Genomic DNA, 13,088 nt, shown 5'->3' on the forward strand with positions numbered 1-13,088 from the left:
GTAGGCGCTATCCGTTTCACGCTGACCGCAATGGCCGCACTGTGTTTGATGCAATGCGTGAAGTATTCGTGCAGTCTTGTAGGCGCTAATACGAGTTACATGCCGATCGCCGCGCCGAGGGCTTCTCCTTTTCATCTCAAGTCCTCGTTATCCCTTTCATCTCAAGTCCTCGTCATCATTTCTCTCTAAGTCGCGCCGTTCGAGGCCAAATTGCGTGTTTGGTTTCTTTCGTAACTCGACTTATTGAGGGTGCTGTCACTTGTATCACTAAGAGACGATAAAATTAGAAATTACTGTACTCTCAGGAAATGAGAGATTTTGTCGCCTTTTCTCGTTTGTAATTTTTTTTTTATAAATCTGAATTTTTTTTATACCTACACTTCAAAAAATTGCAAATTTTTGCCGCCCCTTAGATTTGCCGCCATGGGCCGCGGCCCATGTGGCCACCCCTTAATCCGGCCCTGATCCTGAGTAAGTAATTGGATATAATATGAAATGTGAAATCGAGACTTTACTTCGGAAATTTCTGGCTCATTTTAAAAACACGAACCAGAAATACTTACAAAACGTAATAAATGCAACCCATTTGATTTGGTCCTATAGAATGAGAGTTAGGTATTTCCTTTCTTAAATCCTGCTAATGTATGTGCATTCTGGACCCCTAATCGTCTCTAATAACTGAGAATATTTTTTTTAAAAAAAAACTCACACTTTTTTATTTAATTTTGTTTAGTGTTGTCTAAATCACAGATGATATGAGATAAGAAACTGAAAATACTCCATATAGGCGCGAAAAAGGGTTTTGGGGGCTTTAAAGGGAAGTTGGTGTGGTAAAAGGTGTCAAAATCACCAAAATATCCAGTTTTGGGATGCCTACCATTTACGATTAACATAAAAATCTGTGAACGGGGGTGTCTTGACATGCTTGTGCCCTCATATCCTTAGGATGAGACAAATTTTCAGGAGAGGGCAAATGAGCAAAAACCAGAGGCATTTCTGGAACAAATTAATATATTTATAAGTTTACACTACTCTCCAGCTTCCGTCTGATTGATGGGCTTGATGTCGGCGGTGATACTGGTTTTGAGAAGCTCTGCCACCTCCTCGGACTTATCTCGCTGCAGGGGCTCCTGATCAAAGGACTTTGATAGTGGTATGAGCTTAAGATAAGTGAGGTGAGGCCACGTCTCGCCCTTGTGTAGCTCTTTCAGGTTGACCTTTTCCATCCGCAGGTTCTCTGGAGTGTCCCGTTTTGTGCAATTAAAAGTCGTCACATGCACCTCCACTTCTCGTAGCTCCTCCTTCCCACCTTTGCCTTCCTGACTCCTGGTTTTTGGCAGCAAGATGATGTCTCCATCCCTCTCGACTTTCTGCGCCTGAAGGATTTTCGTTTTCATCACCTGGTTGAACGCCGAAAAAAACTCTACCCCGATCACAGGTTCCTCCTCTGGGCTTATTTTCCCTCCCTTCTCGTGTTTTTCGCACACATTCTGCTTTTCACTTGTGTAGGCATCCGGGAAAAATTCGATGTCATAGTTTTGATCTTTGGCATACGAATAGCCGAGGGAATGATAACTTCTGGAGTGGTTGCCAGTTGTCGGTTAATGGTGTTGTCGAGGTCACCGCGAGCATGGTCAAACCCTTTTGCTGGCTGGCACATACTCCTGACAGGGAAAGGCTTGACTTCCTGGCGAGGATTGTGTTGTTGTTGTTGTTGTTGTTGTTTATGTTGATGTTAATGTTGTTCGGGTTGGCCGGAACGCACGAACCAGGGGGGTAGGTTCGCGATTCAAGTGGAATAAAATAGTTATTCAGATCGGTTACATCTTGGGCACTGACACTGGTCGGAAGCTGACTCCATCCATGTGACAACGGTTTAATCTCGTTCCCGACCGGTTAAGTTACCACGGACGATGGTTGCCACGCCTCATGGGGAAGAGGTTTCACAGCTTCTGATGGTCGATGCCAAAGAGGCTCCCGACTGCTCGTTGAGATAGGGTCTCGGGATTGGAAAGTGGGATTTTGGGAAAAACCTTGTAGCTTCAAAATATCCTCCGTCCAGTTTTGTTTCTTCAGCTCCTCGAAAAACTCATCGTCACTCACGCAGTCTTTGCACAGCTCCCAATATATCTCTGTGATGTTGTGTACTTCCGGACAGATCGGGATAAACTGGCTGGAGCGCTGAAGTTTAAGCGTAGGGCCCTCTAGAGGGTCAGTTCCTTCAAGCTTCAAAATGGAATCGCAAAAGGTCTGCTTATTGAAAGTAAAAGGCTGACTTTCCATCCGATATCGCGTGGAGCGAACACACGACCCACAGTATCTGACAGAGGTGTGTGGCTCGGTATATTTTCCTTTTGAGAGTTTAGTAAGTTTTGAAAAGGGGTGCCGCACTTTCGCACATCTTCATAAGAATTTTGGGGATCGATAGTTTGACAAATGCCATAATTCGTAATTGGGATTTTAAAAGAATTTTGATCTGGATGTACTTCTGGATTCCATGCTTTCAAATCACATTCAGGACCCACCTCTGACCTGTCCACATCTCTAGAGTGTGGAGTGTTGACCACCGTATGAATTACGTCCCCTTCAGCTTTTTTTTCCGAACACAGTTCGAGGAAGTAGTTTCCGACGGTGGTTCTATCGAAATTGGTTTTTGGCGTTGCTTCCCATCTTCGGTGTAAACGTTTTGGAGGCTCTTCAACGGTTGGTATCTCGTTGGCTCCTGTACTTGAGCTCTCTGATCTCTGAGCTTTCTTATCATCCGATTCAAAGCCTTGGGAACCTTTCAAAGGAATATCGTATTTCATCGGCTCATTAAAAGCTCCGTGCGTATTTTTGGAGAGATGTTGATTTGTTTGATCAGGAATCTCGATCAGCATGAGTTGTTGAGTTCTGAGTGGTAGAGACAGCGCAGTTTTACATGTTTGAGCTGTCTTTGGTCTTTTGTGGGGTAATTTTCCAAGCCGAAGCCGCGAAATCGGTTTTTCTTGAGAGGGAATCCTCTTACTTAAGGCGATCATAAGGCTGTGTGCATTCGAGGATTCGGAGGATGAAATTAGATCATTTTCTGAGCGCAACGAGTTTTCGAAGCTTTTTAAGGACTGCCAGGAGCTCACTTCGTTACTGTGTTCCCTTGGATTGACACACTTTTTTGACGTGGGAAAGTCTGATACTGACTGAAAAATAAAAATAAAAATGACATTATATCTTATACCTTTGGTATGGAAGAGAATTTCCATTACGGAACTTGCAGGCGAAGGCACATACGTGCAGTTTTTGAAAATGTGAGATATTAATAATTTCAAGTAAAACTAGTCTTAATGCATATTCTATAAAAATTCGCTTCCAAATTACAATTGTTTAAGCATTAAAAAGTCAGTTTGGACTATCTTTCCTCCATAAGGATCCATATAATTTCGAACCTTCAAACACTTATTTCTCGAAACAGCAAAAACTGCACTTATGCGCCTCGTCCTCCAAGCTCCACCATTTTACATTATCCCCGGTAAAAATTGGCGATAGGAGCTGCGTTTCAAAATACCGTAGGAGCCTGGCTGTTGCTTTTTCGCCATCGGCTATAAAAGGCTATAAGAAATTGTGTAGAAATTCTTGTGCTTTGTAAATCCTTAAGTTTGTACGGAATCACCTTAATATCTACAAAACGCACATTATATTTTCCTTTACTACATATTTTTTTTTCATCAATTAAAATGAGAATAATCCATACAGAGTGTGCAAACATTTCAAAGTCATGAGTTGAAAAACGCTGACTCAGCGAGATTAAATATTAGAGCCTAACACAAAGCGGAGCAGCGGCGCACTGGCGCCTACAAACCTAACAGGGATACTTCACGCATTGCGCAATGCGTGAAGTATCCCTGTTAGGTTTGTAGGCGCCAATGCGCGTTCAGCGCTGGCTGCCCGCCCGCCGCGCCGCGCTGCAGCGTACCGCGGCGCTTGAAGCAACTATTTCACACCAGAGGTACATATTGCACAGTATCATACAAAATTGAAGGCACTCCAACATATTAGGAATGGCAGGCATCCCTCAAAAGTACGGAGCTTTCCTCGCAAATTAAATCAAGATACTGCGGCCCAAAAAGAGAGCGGTAGTCCAAAAACTCACTAAGTCCTGACATTCGTAATTAGTAACGTTTAGCATACACTTTATCGCCAGGCTGTTGCTTAATCGTCATTGGCTATAAAAGGCTATAAGAAATTGTGTAGCCGGCTATAGAAGCTATTGGAAATCTTATAGCCGGCTGTAGGTCTATGGTATTTTGGAACACAGATTCTACTGCCAATTTTTACGAGGGATGCAGTAAACAATGATAGTGAGATTAAAGTATTTTTTATCGATCCTCCGAAACCCCAGTTTTAACTGATATTTCGATATTTTTTTAAAGTCAAGAATGAATTCAGCGTATCAAATTATGGAATTTTACCTATTCTTTTGAGAATTGGTGCATTACCTTTCCCAAAATATAGGAAAGAAGACTTTGTTAAAAAAAACTGGGAGGGGGTGGCTGTAGTCTCTCTAAAAAGCAACATCTGGAAACCAATTAATGGAAAAAAGTCTTGTTTTGACCAATAGAACACGCTCCTACAGCCTGGCCTGGCGTTTTAAAATGTTGAATCACTCTGTTTTCATCAGAAAACAAGCAGAAAGCTCCAACGCATTCGCGTCGGAAAGCGGCTCTGGCGACGGTAGGTAGTTGTTACGCGTTTACGGTTTCCTTGGTAACCTTTGTTTGCTATCAGCTGATGTCGAGTAGTATGACTAGGAAGCTCCAACCACGGCATTCTTCGAAAAAAGCGCGAAAACTTATAGATTTGAATTTTCAAATTTTAAACGTAAAGTACATTTTTTCCAGTGCGAGATTAAAGCACAGACCCGTTTTGAATTATTGACAGTATCACCATGATTCCAAAAATACACTACACAACATAGCATTCGCTCACAGGAAAAAGATATCAATTAAAATAAAATCAGTCCCCCCTAAACAGCAGAAAATGGCGCCGATTCCCATCAACCAACACGCGGTCTCTCCAATGTAACATGGTCCGTTGATACTCCCCAGCTGGGACCGTCCGGAATAGCAGCTCTAGTGCAAGCACCAGAGCCGCTAAAATCAGGAGCTGAATTCCGCTTTATGTGAGGTAGTAATAGCGTCGTCTAACTCCCACTAAGAATCTCTCGATTTCCTCGTAACGTTGGAAATCTGATTAAAAATAAATGAATAATTAAAATAAATAATAGATACTTAATTTTCCACGCAAAGACAATGTAATGGTCAAGAACTAAGAATTAAGAATTAATCGCGTTTTAGTTGAATGAATGTTAATAGAGAACAAATCAAATGTATAAAATTGCTCACCTGACCCTGAATTACTGCAGCTATCCCCATGTACCATATCAGGCACACACACTTCAGTTTGACAGAGATCATCTTCGGTAGCTTGTTTTACCCTTTAAAGTTCTAGATATTAAGTCGATAGGAGGGTCCGCGAAGAATCATTATAGAACGAACCGCTGAAAAGCTTAACTTTTTAGATGATTATACTCAGTAGTGAAATGAAAATATCAATCAGGAAAGCACAAGTCCTGTTTAGTTTCCTTGATCAGGTTTTGATGAGATAAGATTCAAGTCTAAATTCTATCATTTTAACATTCGAAATCCAACTCTTTGTGAAGGTGAAATCTCTTCGCCTCCTATATCATCAACTTTCAATTATCAAGAATTACCAAATTGACTTAGTAATACCCCTAATAACTCTTAGGTTTTGATCAACGTTGATGATGTACCTTGATCAAAAAAATCATATTTATAAGAGCCATGTGCGTCAAATTTAAATGCTTAATTTGATTCCTCTTTTTGTATATGGATATTTTTTAATTATTATTATGTATTATATAAAAAAATGGTAAATTACTCCTCGAATTAAAAAAAAACACTCAGTTTAAGTGAATTTGCGGGTTTAATTTCTTGTGACCACTGTGCTCGCCATTTGCGGCCATAATAGTCACCAACCAATTAAAAAAAAGGGGGGGGGGGTGGGCTAGCTGCACTTTGACTTTCCTCAGCACTACCAAACACTGAACTCTGCCACTACTTTCTTAACTAGCGTTACAATATTTCGGGTCATTACGGAAATGAAATGATTTACTTTTTGGGCTCCATATTTATGAATTATGGACGTTTACTCGTCGCCTTGAACGCGATCAATGAGATACGTCGAGCAGAGCTACCTGACACGGGCTCTGGTTGACTGGAATTGACAATCATCAGGAAAACATGCCCAACAAAGGTGAACCCGTGAATTTGACCAGGTACAATCTCTGGTTTTGTGTGCAGTGATATCCCGGTGTGGATCAGACCTGGGTAGGTATCATTATGATTGAAAATATTATGATAATAAATGCGTTTTGGAACTCGAAACCATTTTCAGCGCTCTTGTCAGCCACCATCAGTAGCCTGGAATGATGGTTTCCTAAAAGTCCTGGGCTGAATTTTTCTCGGTCCTTCCACCGGTAGGTACTTTAATATGTGTATTTAAGACGAGCCATGACTGCACTCAAGGGTCGTTTTCAGCTGAAGAGATAGTTGTTGAGATAAGTTTTGTCGCCATTTTTATTTTTTGTCATATTTATTTATAGTTTTCTTCCGAAGTTTTACAAACGAGATTGATTCAAACATTTTCTAAACGAAAAACCTAGTAGAGTTCAATTTTCATACTTGTAGCAAGCTATTTACCTTATATTGGATTCAGAAGGATGTTGGTGCGAAAATGTGGGCTTTTGCCATTTCGGTGACAAACTTCCCTTTCTACTTCACCACTTAATTCTACTTGAAATCATGCATTAAAATAATTTTTCCTCCAATAAACTGCTCAGTTATGAACCAGGATCATTCCAGAACCATCAGACATTTGACATTTTGGATTTAGACAAAGGAATGCGTCGTCAAAATGATGGACACATTTTTGACAGTCATTTCGACACGACAGTGCGAACCTACACAGCCCAGATCATTAGGGATGGCTTTGCTACCACGCTACCACAGAAGGAGTTCATTGAGCGAATCAAAATGCTTTGAAATCAAAATTTGGACAACAGCAACGAGGACAACCACGAGAGAAAAGACTTGAAACCAAATAATGGAATTTTAAAACAAATTTTGTGTCACAGAAAATAGGAATTGTATTGCCAATGAGGCTAGTCACCCTCAATATTATTGTTTTGATTTCCCCGGAGACAAATAAACTTTACATGGTGAATATACACTCTCTTGGAAGATAGCTGATCTGAATCAGTCAAAGATGAAATCCTGTTTGAGAATTCAACCGTCAGGACTTCGTTGTCCTCGCTTAGAATTTATGTTCAGTTTAATTCAGTGAATGCATTTTCTGTTTTAAAAAAATCTTTCTTTTGGTGGTTAGTGACATTATGCTTAAAAGTTTGAAGTCATTGTTCTGTGGAGACGTCATAGATATTTAATAACTTTAATGTGAATAAATCGTGAAAAATCCTAAGAAATCTCCAGCTCATACTATTGGAAAATAAAAATAATATTACAAAAATGAAAGCAATTGTAGTTTTCTACATTTTTTTGTGTTATCAAGTAAGTGTATACAAGTTTTCTTTATTTAATAATGACTAACAAAATTGATCGGTTCTGGTAGATGATTTGTGTCGAAAAATCGTGAATATATTTTACTGTTACAATACCATACAAATTCATCATTTTCAGATTTAAATTGTCCTCTACTCCTAGCACGACCCGGCTTATTGTAGTGGATGCTACGAAATTATGCTCGCGGTGTTTCATTTGGGAGTAAAACTAGTTGCGCGCAGTAGTTAAGTCATTTCATCTGGCAAGGGATACACGTCAATCCCCTCACTGCGTGTATGTCATCTTATCGAGTTCGCCTTCAATAACTGTGATGGCAATATGCGCGGCTTTGGAGCACGAATAGTTGCGCGCAGTAGTTTTGTCAATTGGACGTATTTCTGTCAACCGGAACTATGTATATTAAGACATGAGCCCTGAGATCCATAAGAATATGTGCATAATAAGGCTCACGTCATAATGCACATAGTTCCGTTTGATAGAAATACATCCAATTTTTCTCCGCTCCGGCATGGAGCACGCCTATATCTCCTTACCACTTGTCTTTCTCATGGATACAATCCATATCTCTTAGCTTACTTTTGTGAAGTGAAATCCCGAAAAATGTTCACCAAATTATTTTCTTCCGGAGCTGCGTTTGAGACGAATTCGCTCTTAAAAAAATGTCAACTTTTTTACTTTAAAAATTAGAGACCCTTGCGCCCTCCTGCAATCCAAGATAACCACCACCACCACTGCACTGCCGCACAGTGGATCGAGTCCATCACAGAAGTCAGGCATGAAATTTTTGACCAAAACTGCAAATTTTGATGTTCATATTGTCATATTTTAAATTTTTAGGGGTGCTCCTAGTGGAAGATTTCACGAGGTAATCAGTGGAACCACTATTAGAACCTCAAAGTTTTGTTTAAACGGGAGTTATGAGCTTTTAAAGTTTCAAATTTTGTCCGATCTCTCCTATTGACTCGATCCGCTGTGTGCCGGTGACGTCTATTTTTTAGAGGGTTTATAGGTTTCTGCTACGGGTGAATGATTGGACGGAGAGAAGGGTCCGAAAATCCGATGTCTTGTACAACGCAATATAGGGACGACTCTTATGTATAAATGCACGTTTAGTTAGGGAAGATCCGGCAAGAGAACGCAACGGTTTATTAATTTTTTCTTTTAAACCTTGTTGCAGGACCATCTGGAGGCGAAACCTGGTATTCCGACCCAAAAACCAACATTAAAGGGCTCTAGTATTGTGTCAACGCACCATGATCACAAGCCTTCAAATGCATTAAAGAGTGGTCAAGTTGGCAGCGCCGTCGTGGACAAAGCAAAAACTGCGCCCTCAACCCCTCCGCCCCCTCCAATTAAACCCCCAATCCCTGCCGACAATACATTGTGTTTCTCTCCTCACACAAAAAGTGATAACAATCATCAAGGGGGCAAGAATCCTCAAAATTTAAGGGAGTCAAATTTCAATTCGGCGAATTCTAGTCAAAAAATTCAACAGAATAACAGCCAAAAAGCAGATCAAAAACACTTGGCAAACGTTGAGGCCTCTAAAAACGCCCCGTCAAAAGTTACGCATACAGCGAATCAAAAACACACGGAACCAGCAAACGCAAAAGGTTCTCCCTCGAAACAACCGCAGAAAGGCAGTCAAAATCAAGCCAATGTCGCAAATTCACCACCGAAGCAGTCACAGACTGGCAAAGTTTCCAAGGACGTGGCTACCTCTAAAATGGCTGGCCCAAAAGATCCGCATTCGAGTAAATCGTTTCAAGCCCCGAAAACCAGCGGCAAAAATCTCAAAAGATCGGTCCCACCAAAAGCTCCGGTTCAAAAGATGACGCAATCAGCAGTAAGAGACAAACCAATGAAAGCTGTCCTGCAGTCGCCCGCCGAAGCTAAGCAAACAAGTCCGCCCAAGAATAAAACTTTGGTTGGTATTGAAAATGTGTCCCAAAAATCCGAACAAGCAGGGAAACCATTCAACTCTACAGGCTTTAAAAGTATACCAACAGTGAAACCAACAAATCATGTTTTGGGTGATCAGAGCGACAAAAATAACTTGAACTCCAAACCAAAACAAGCTCAAAGTTCTAACAAATCGGAGAATTTGACAAGTCCCAAAACCGCCTCACCCATGCAAACTGCTTCATCCCATGGACTAACGAATGGAAGCACTTCAAAAACTTTAAATTCAAAAATTACCCCTCCTCCTGAGGGTAAAAAAGTGGATGGAAGTGGCGCACAAACATTAGCCGCAAAACCTAACGCAGCTGCATCGCAAAATCTTGTCAGCTCTAGTGCTGTAAGACCCAATCTTGCTGCTCAAAATCCGCATGCACAGAGTATAAAAAACACAGCCGTCAAAAATGGCCAAACTAAAGCCGCCATCATTCAAAATCCTCAAAATTCTCGCACGGTAGCTGCAAAACCTCCACAGCCAAAGACAAGCCCAGTCAAGCGATCCAGTGACGACAAATATTTCTCCGGTCCGAGAAAAAATAATTTAAATGGTAAGACCAACTCTAAAAATATCGTGCCTAGGAGTCCAATCCCTGGAGGCTCACCAACACACACCGCCACCCAAATGGCAGGCTCAAAATCTACGCAGTCAAAACCAGTCAAAAGAGTGAAAAAGTCGAACGAAAAAAGACCATACCAGAGGTATCATCATGATAAGCGTGCGGTGGGGAGACAAGTCGCAGCGCAACCAAAGTTGAGCCAATTTCGGGTCATTACACCTGCCGAAACTCCAGGTAAAAGATTCAAGAAAAGCATCGAAGCATCTCCAGGGGAGCTCCTTTACGCCTGGAATCATCCTTTTAACGAACTTGTCTATGACCCGGTGGTAAAACGGGCTAGACGAAGCGTAGGAAGTGATCTTCAGCATCGTGTTTGGGAGAATGATTTTAGAGGAGTCAAAGTTGCGATAGGGAAGAGGAGTGTGAACGAGGCCCTGAATTTGTTGGAAAATCCCGGCGTCGATGTGGCCTCCCTCTCGAATTTCCATCGGAGTCACGAACCGGCAACGGGATTCCAGCAGCGGAAACAACGGGCCATCCCGGGGAGCAGCCTGGAGGCGAGGAAGAAACTTCAGCGCCTGAAAACTAACGCGATCCCAGAGGACCTATTCTACTCTTTGAAAAAGCCGCTTGTGGATTCACCGAGCGCTAACTTGGCGTTACACCCTGACAGGAAACCGCGAGGGATGGCGGGAGCCGAGGTGGAAGAGCGTCTTGAAAGCCCCGCAACTTTTTTCAAGAATTTACATAGGAGCTCCACGCCTATCCGCCCCTCGCCGGAAGAATTAAACGAGAATTTTTGGGTGAGGCAAATTTGATGGGATTTTAGGGAGATGATGTAGGAGGTTATCTGAGACGTCTTCCACCCTCCACCTTCGGGAACTTAATAAGCGGGAATGTAGGCAAAGGGCTAAACAATGTGCAAGAATAAACTTACATAAAAACTGTTTTATTTAATTGCAATTTTTGATCGAAGCTTTTCGGCACAATTGCATCGTCAGGATGTTCAGAGTCGGAAAACTATATTTAAATAAATTTTTCAATTAACAATGACAACTTTGGTAGACACTGTGTTGACTAGGTAGGAATGTACTTTTTTTCTTTTTTTCCAAACCCTCCTACCTAGTCAACGAAGTGCGTACCGAAGTTGTTATTATTAATTGAAGAAAGTATTCAAATATTTTTTGTTTTGACTCTGAAGGTCCTGACTATGGCAATAGCGCCGAAAAGCTTCGACCAAAAATTGCAATTAAATCAAACTATTTCTATGTAAGTTAACTCTTGCACATTTTTTAGCACTTTTGTTACATTTCCATCTATCAAGTTGATTAAGTTCTACTACCAGTATGTTATAAAAAATGGTTTGGGAACTTAGGAGATGGAGCTTTTGTAAGCCACGAGGATTTGAGGTTTTAGCACCTTATCATGTGTAAAATTTCGTGAGCGTCTTAGCAATGTTGGTAGCAGCATTAAGACATGTATTTGAGCCAACATTAAAAAAAACCCAATGGTGCCATTGGATTTCTTTAAAATGAACTCCCGAACTCAAAAAAAGCTTTCAAAGTTGAGGCCATATTTAAGCGGATTGCTTCCGTTACGAGAGGAGTCCTTTTCTACATTTAGTCAAACTATCCATGCACAGATAGGAAGCAAATACAAGAGAAGGGTTGCCGCTTTAGAAAGGCGACCCGAAGGCTGTAACCATGGCAAACCTGCTAATGTATTCGTTCCATAACTATGCATGGATACAGAGGTGGTACTCTCTCACAAGGTAAGCGATTCCCTCAAATACGGTCTCAACTTCGCAAGCTTTTTTTGAGCTTGAGGGATCGTTTCAGAAACAAATGTGTGGCACCATTGTGTCTGTCACGAAATATTATATGGGAAAATATAAACGCATCGCAATCAATACGGCATGCAATTTCTTCATTCTAAAATCCTAAGGTATGGGTCGTATTCATACTCGCTCCTGAAATGTTAAACCCTCCTTAAGCCGTAGGAGTCGCAATGGCTGAAGGGACTTTAGCGTTTCAGGAACGACTATGATAATGACCCTATGAACACTTAAGTCTATTTATAGGATTGATCATGAAAATTCTGCACCTGCTAAAACTGGGAGTTCATCAGACGAAGAAAAAAACTCGCAAAAGTACTCTCACCTTATGGGTTTTGATAATTTCAATTTTTTACTTTTATACTTTGAATTAATTAGTTATTATTGAATATACTTTATGGAATATTTACCGTTTTGACTTGATTTCTTCCCCACGCCTTAAGTGCATATATTTATTTTAGAATAAATGTAAAGAAAATTATATTTAAATCATTTTCCCCTCTTTTTATGGGAGAAAAATCCGTTTGCAACAACTGTTTTTCCATAGAACTTAATGCTTCCAATCGTCAAAGAGGAAGAAAGTAGGTAATTACCACCAAAATCTCCGGTCTTGGTATGTTATACATATTGTTGTTACGTCCTAATACGGACTAGCAATTTTTCCAAGAAAATGTCACTTCAAAACTGATTTTTACTTTTCCAAGACGTTTCAGGGAAAAACTCTTTTGAAAACAAAATTTCAGAATTTTTTCAGTATGTTTACAGGACGCACAAGGGGAAACGCACCCTGGCCTCTAAACTGATCAACAATTGAGCTTGCAAAACACATACAAACAGACATTAGTGAAGTGAAAAATAAAATAAGTATTATAAAATCGAAATAATAAACCCTTAATGGAAAATTAAATGAGAAAGGCAATCGGTTCCGTCGTTAGCCATTGATAGGTTTACTCTCAATGAATTAAAGAAGAATCATCAGGAATTCGTAGCGCCAATATATTTTGCATGTCTGTCAATACTTTGAGACAATAACATTCAGGAATATTAAAAAGTATTGAAAGTTTCACGTGACCTTCGTAAAATCTCTCTTCATTGAAGAATAAT

General features: G+C 40.6%; 2 protein-coding genes across 2 annotated transcripts; one reads left to right on the plus strand and one right to left on the minus strand.

Moving 5' to 3' along the window:
* Positions 1 to 810: 810 nt before the first annotated feature.
* LOC109043520 (uncharacterized) lies at positions 811 to 6,153 on the minus strand. The gene is made up of 2 exons (XM_019060722.2): positions 5,379 to 6,153; positions 811 to 3,176 (listed from the first exon to the last, which is right to left on the minus strand). The coding sequence occupies exons 1-2, from the start codon at positions 5,448 to 5,450 to the stop codon at positions 2,229 to 2,231; spliced, it is 1,020 nt and encodes a 339-aa protein (XP_018916267.2). The 5' UTR covers positions 5,451 to 6,153; the 3' UTR covers positions 811 to 2,228.
* A 1,139-nt stretch (positions 6,154 to 7,292) lies between these two features.
* Positions 7,293 to 12,393, plus strand: LOC109043596 (uncharacterized). Its single transcript, XM_072296878.1, has 2 exons — positions 7,293 to 7,622; positions 8,812 to 12,393. Exons 1-2 carry the CDS (start codon positions 7,581 to 7,583, stop codon positions 10,966 to 10,968), a joined length of 2,199 nt encoding a protein of 732 aa, XP_072152979.1. The 5' UTR covers positions 7,293 to 7,580; the 3' UTR covers positions 10,969 to 12,393.
* Positions 12,394 to 13,088: the final 695 nt, after the last annotated feature.

This window comes from Bemisia tabaci, chromosome 2 (assembly GCF_918797505.1).
Source record: "Bemisia tabaci chromosome 2, PGI_BMITA_v3".
In the NCBI taxonomy this organism is placed as follows: Eukaryota; Metazoa; Arthropoda; class Insecta; order Hemiptera; family Aleyrodidae; genus Bemisia; species Bemisia tabaci.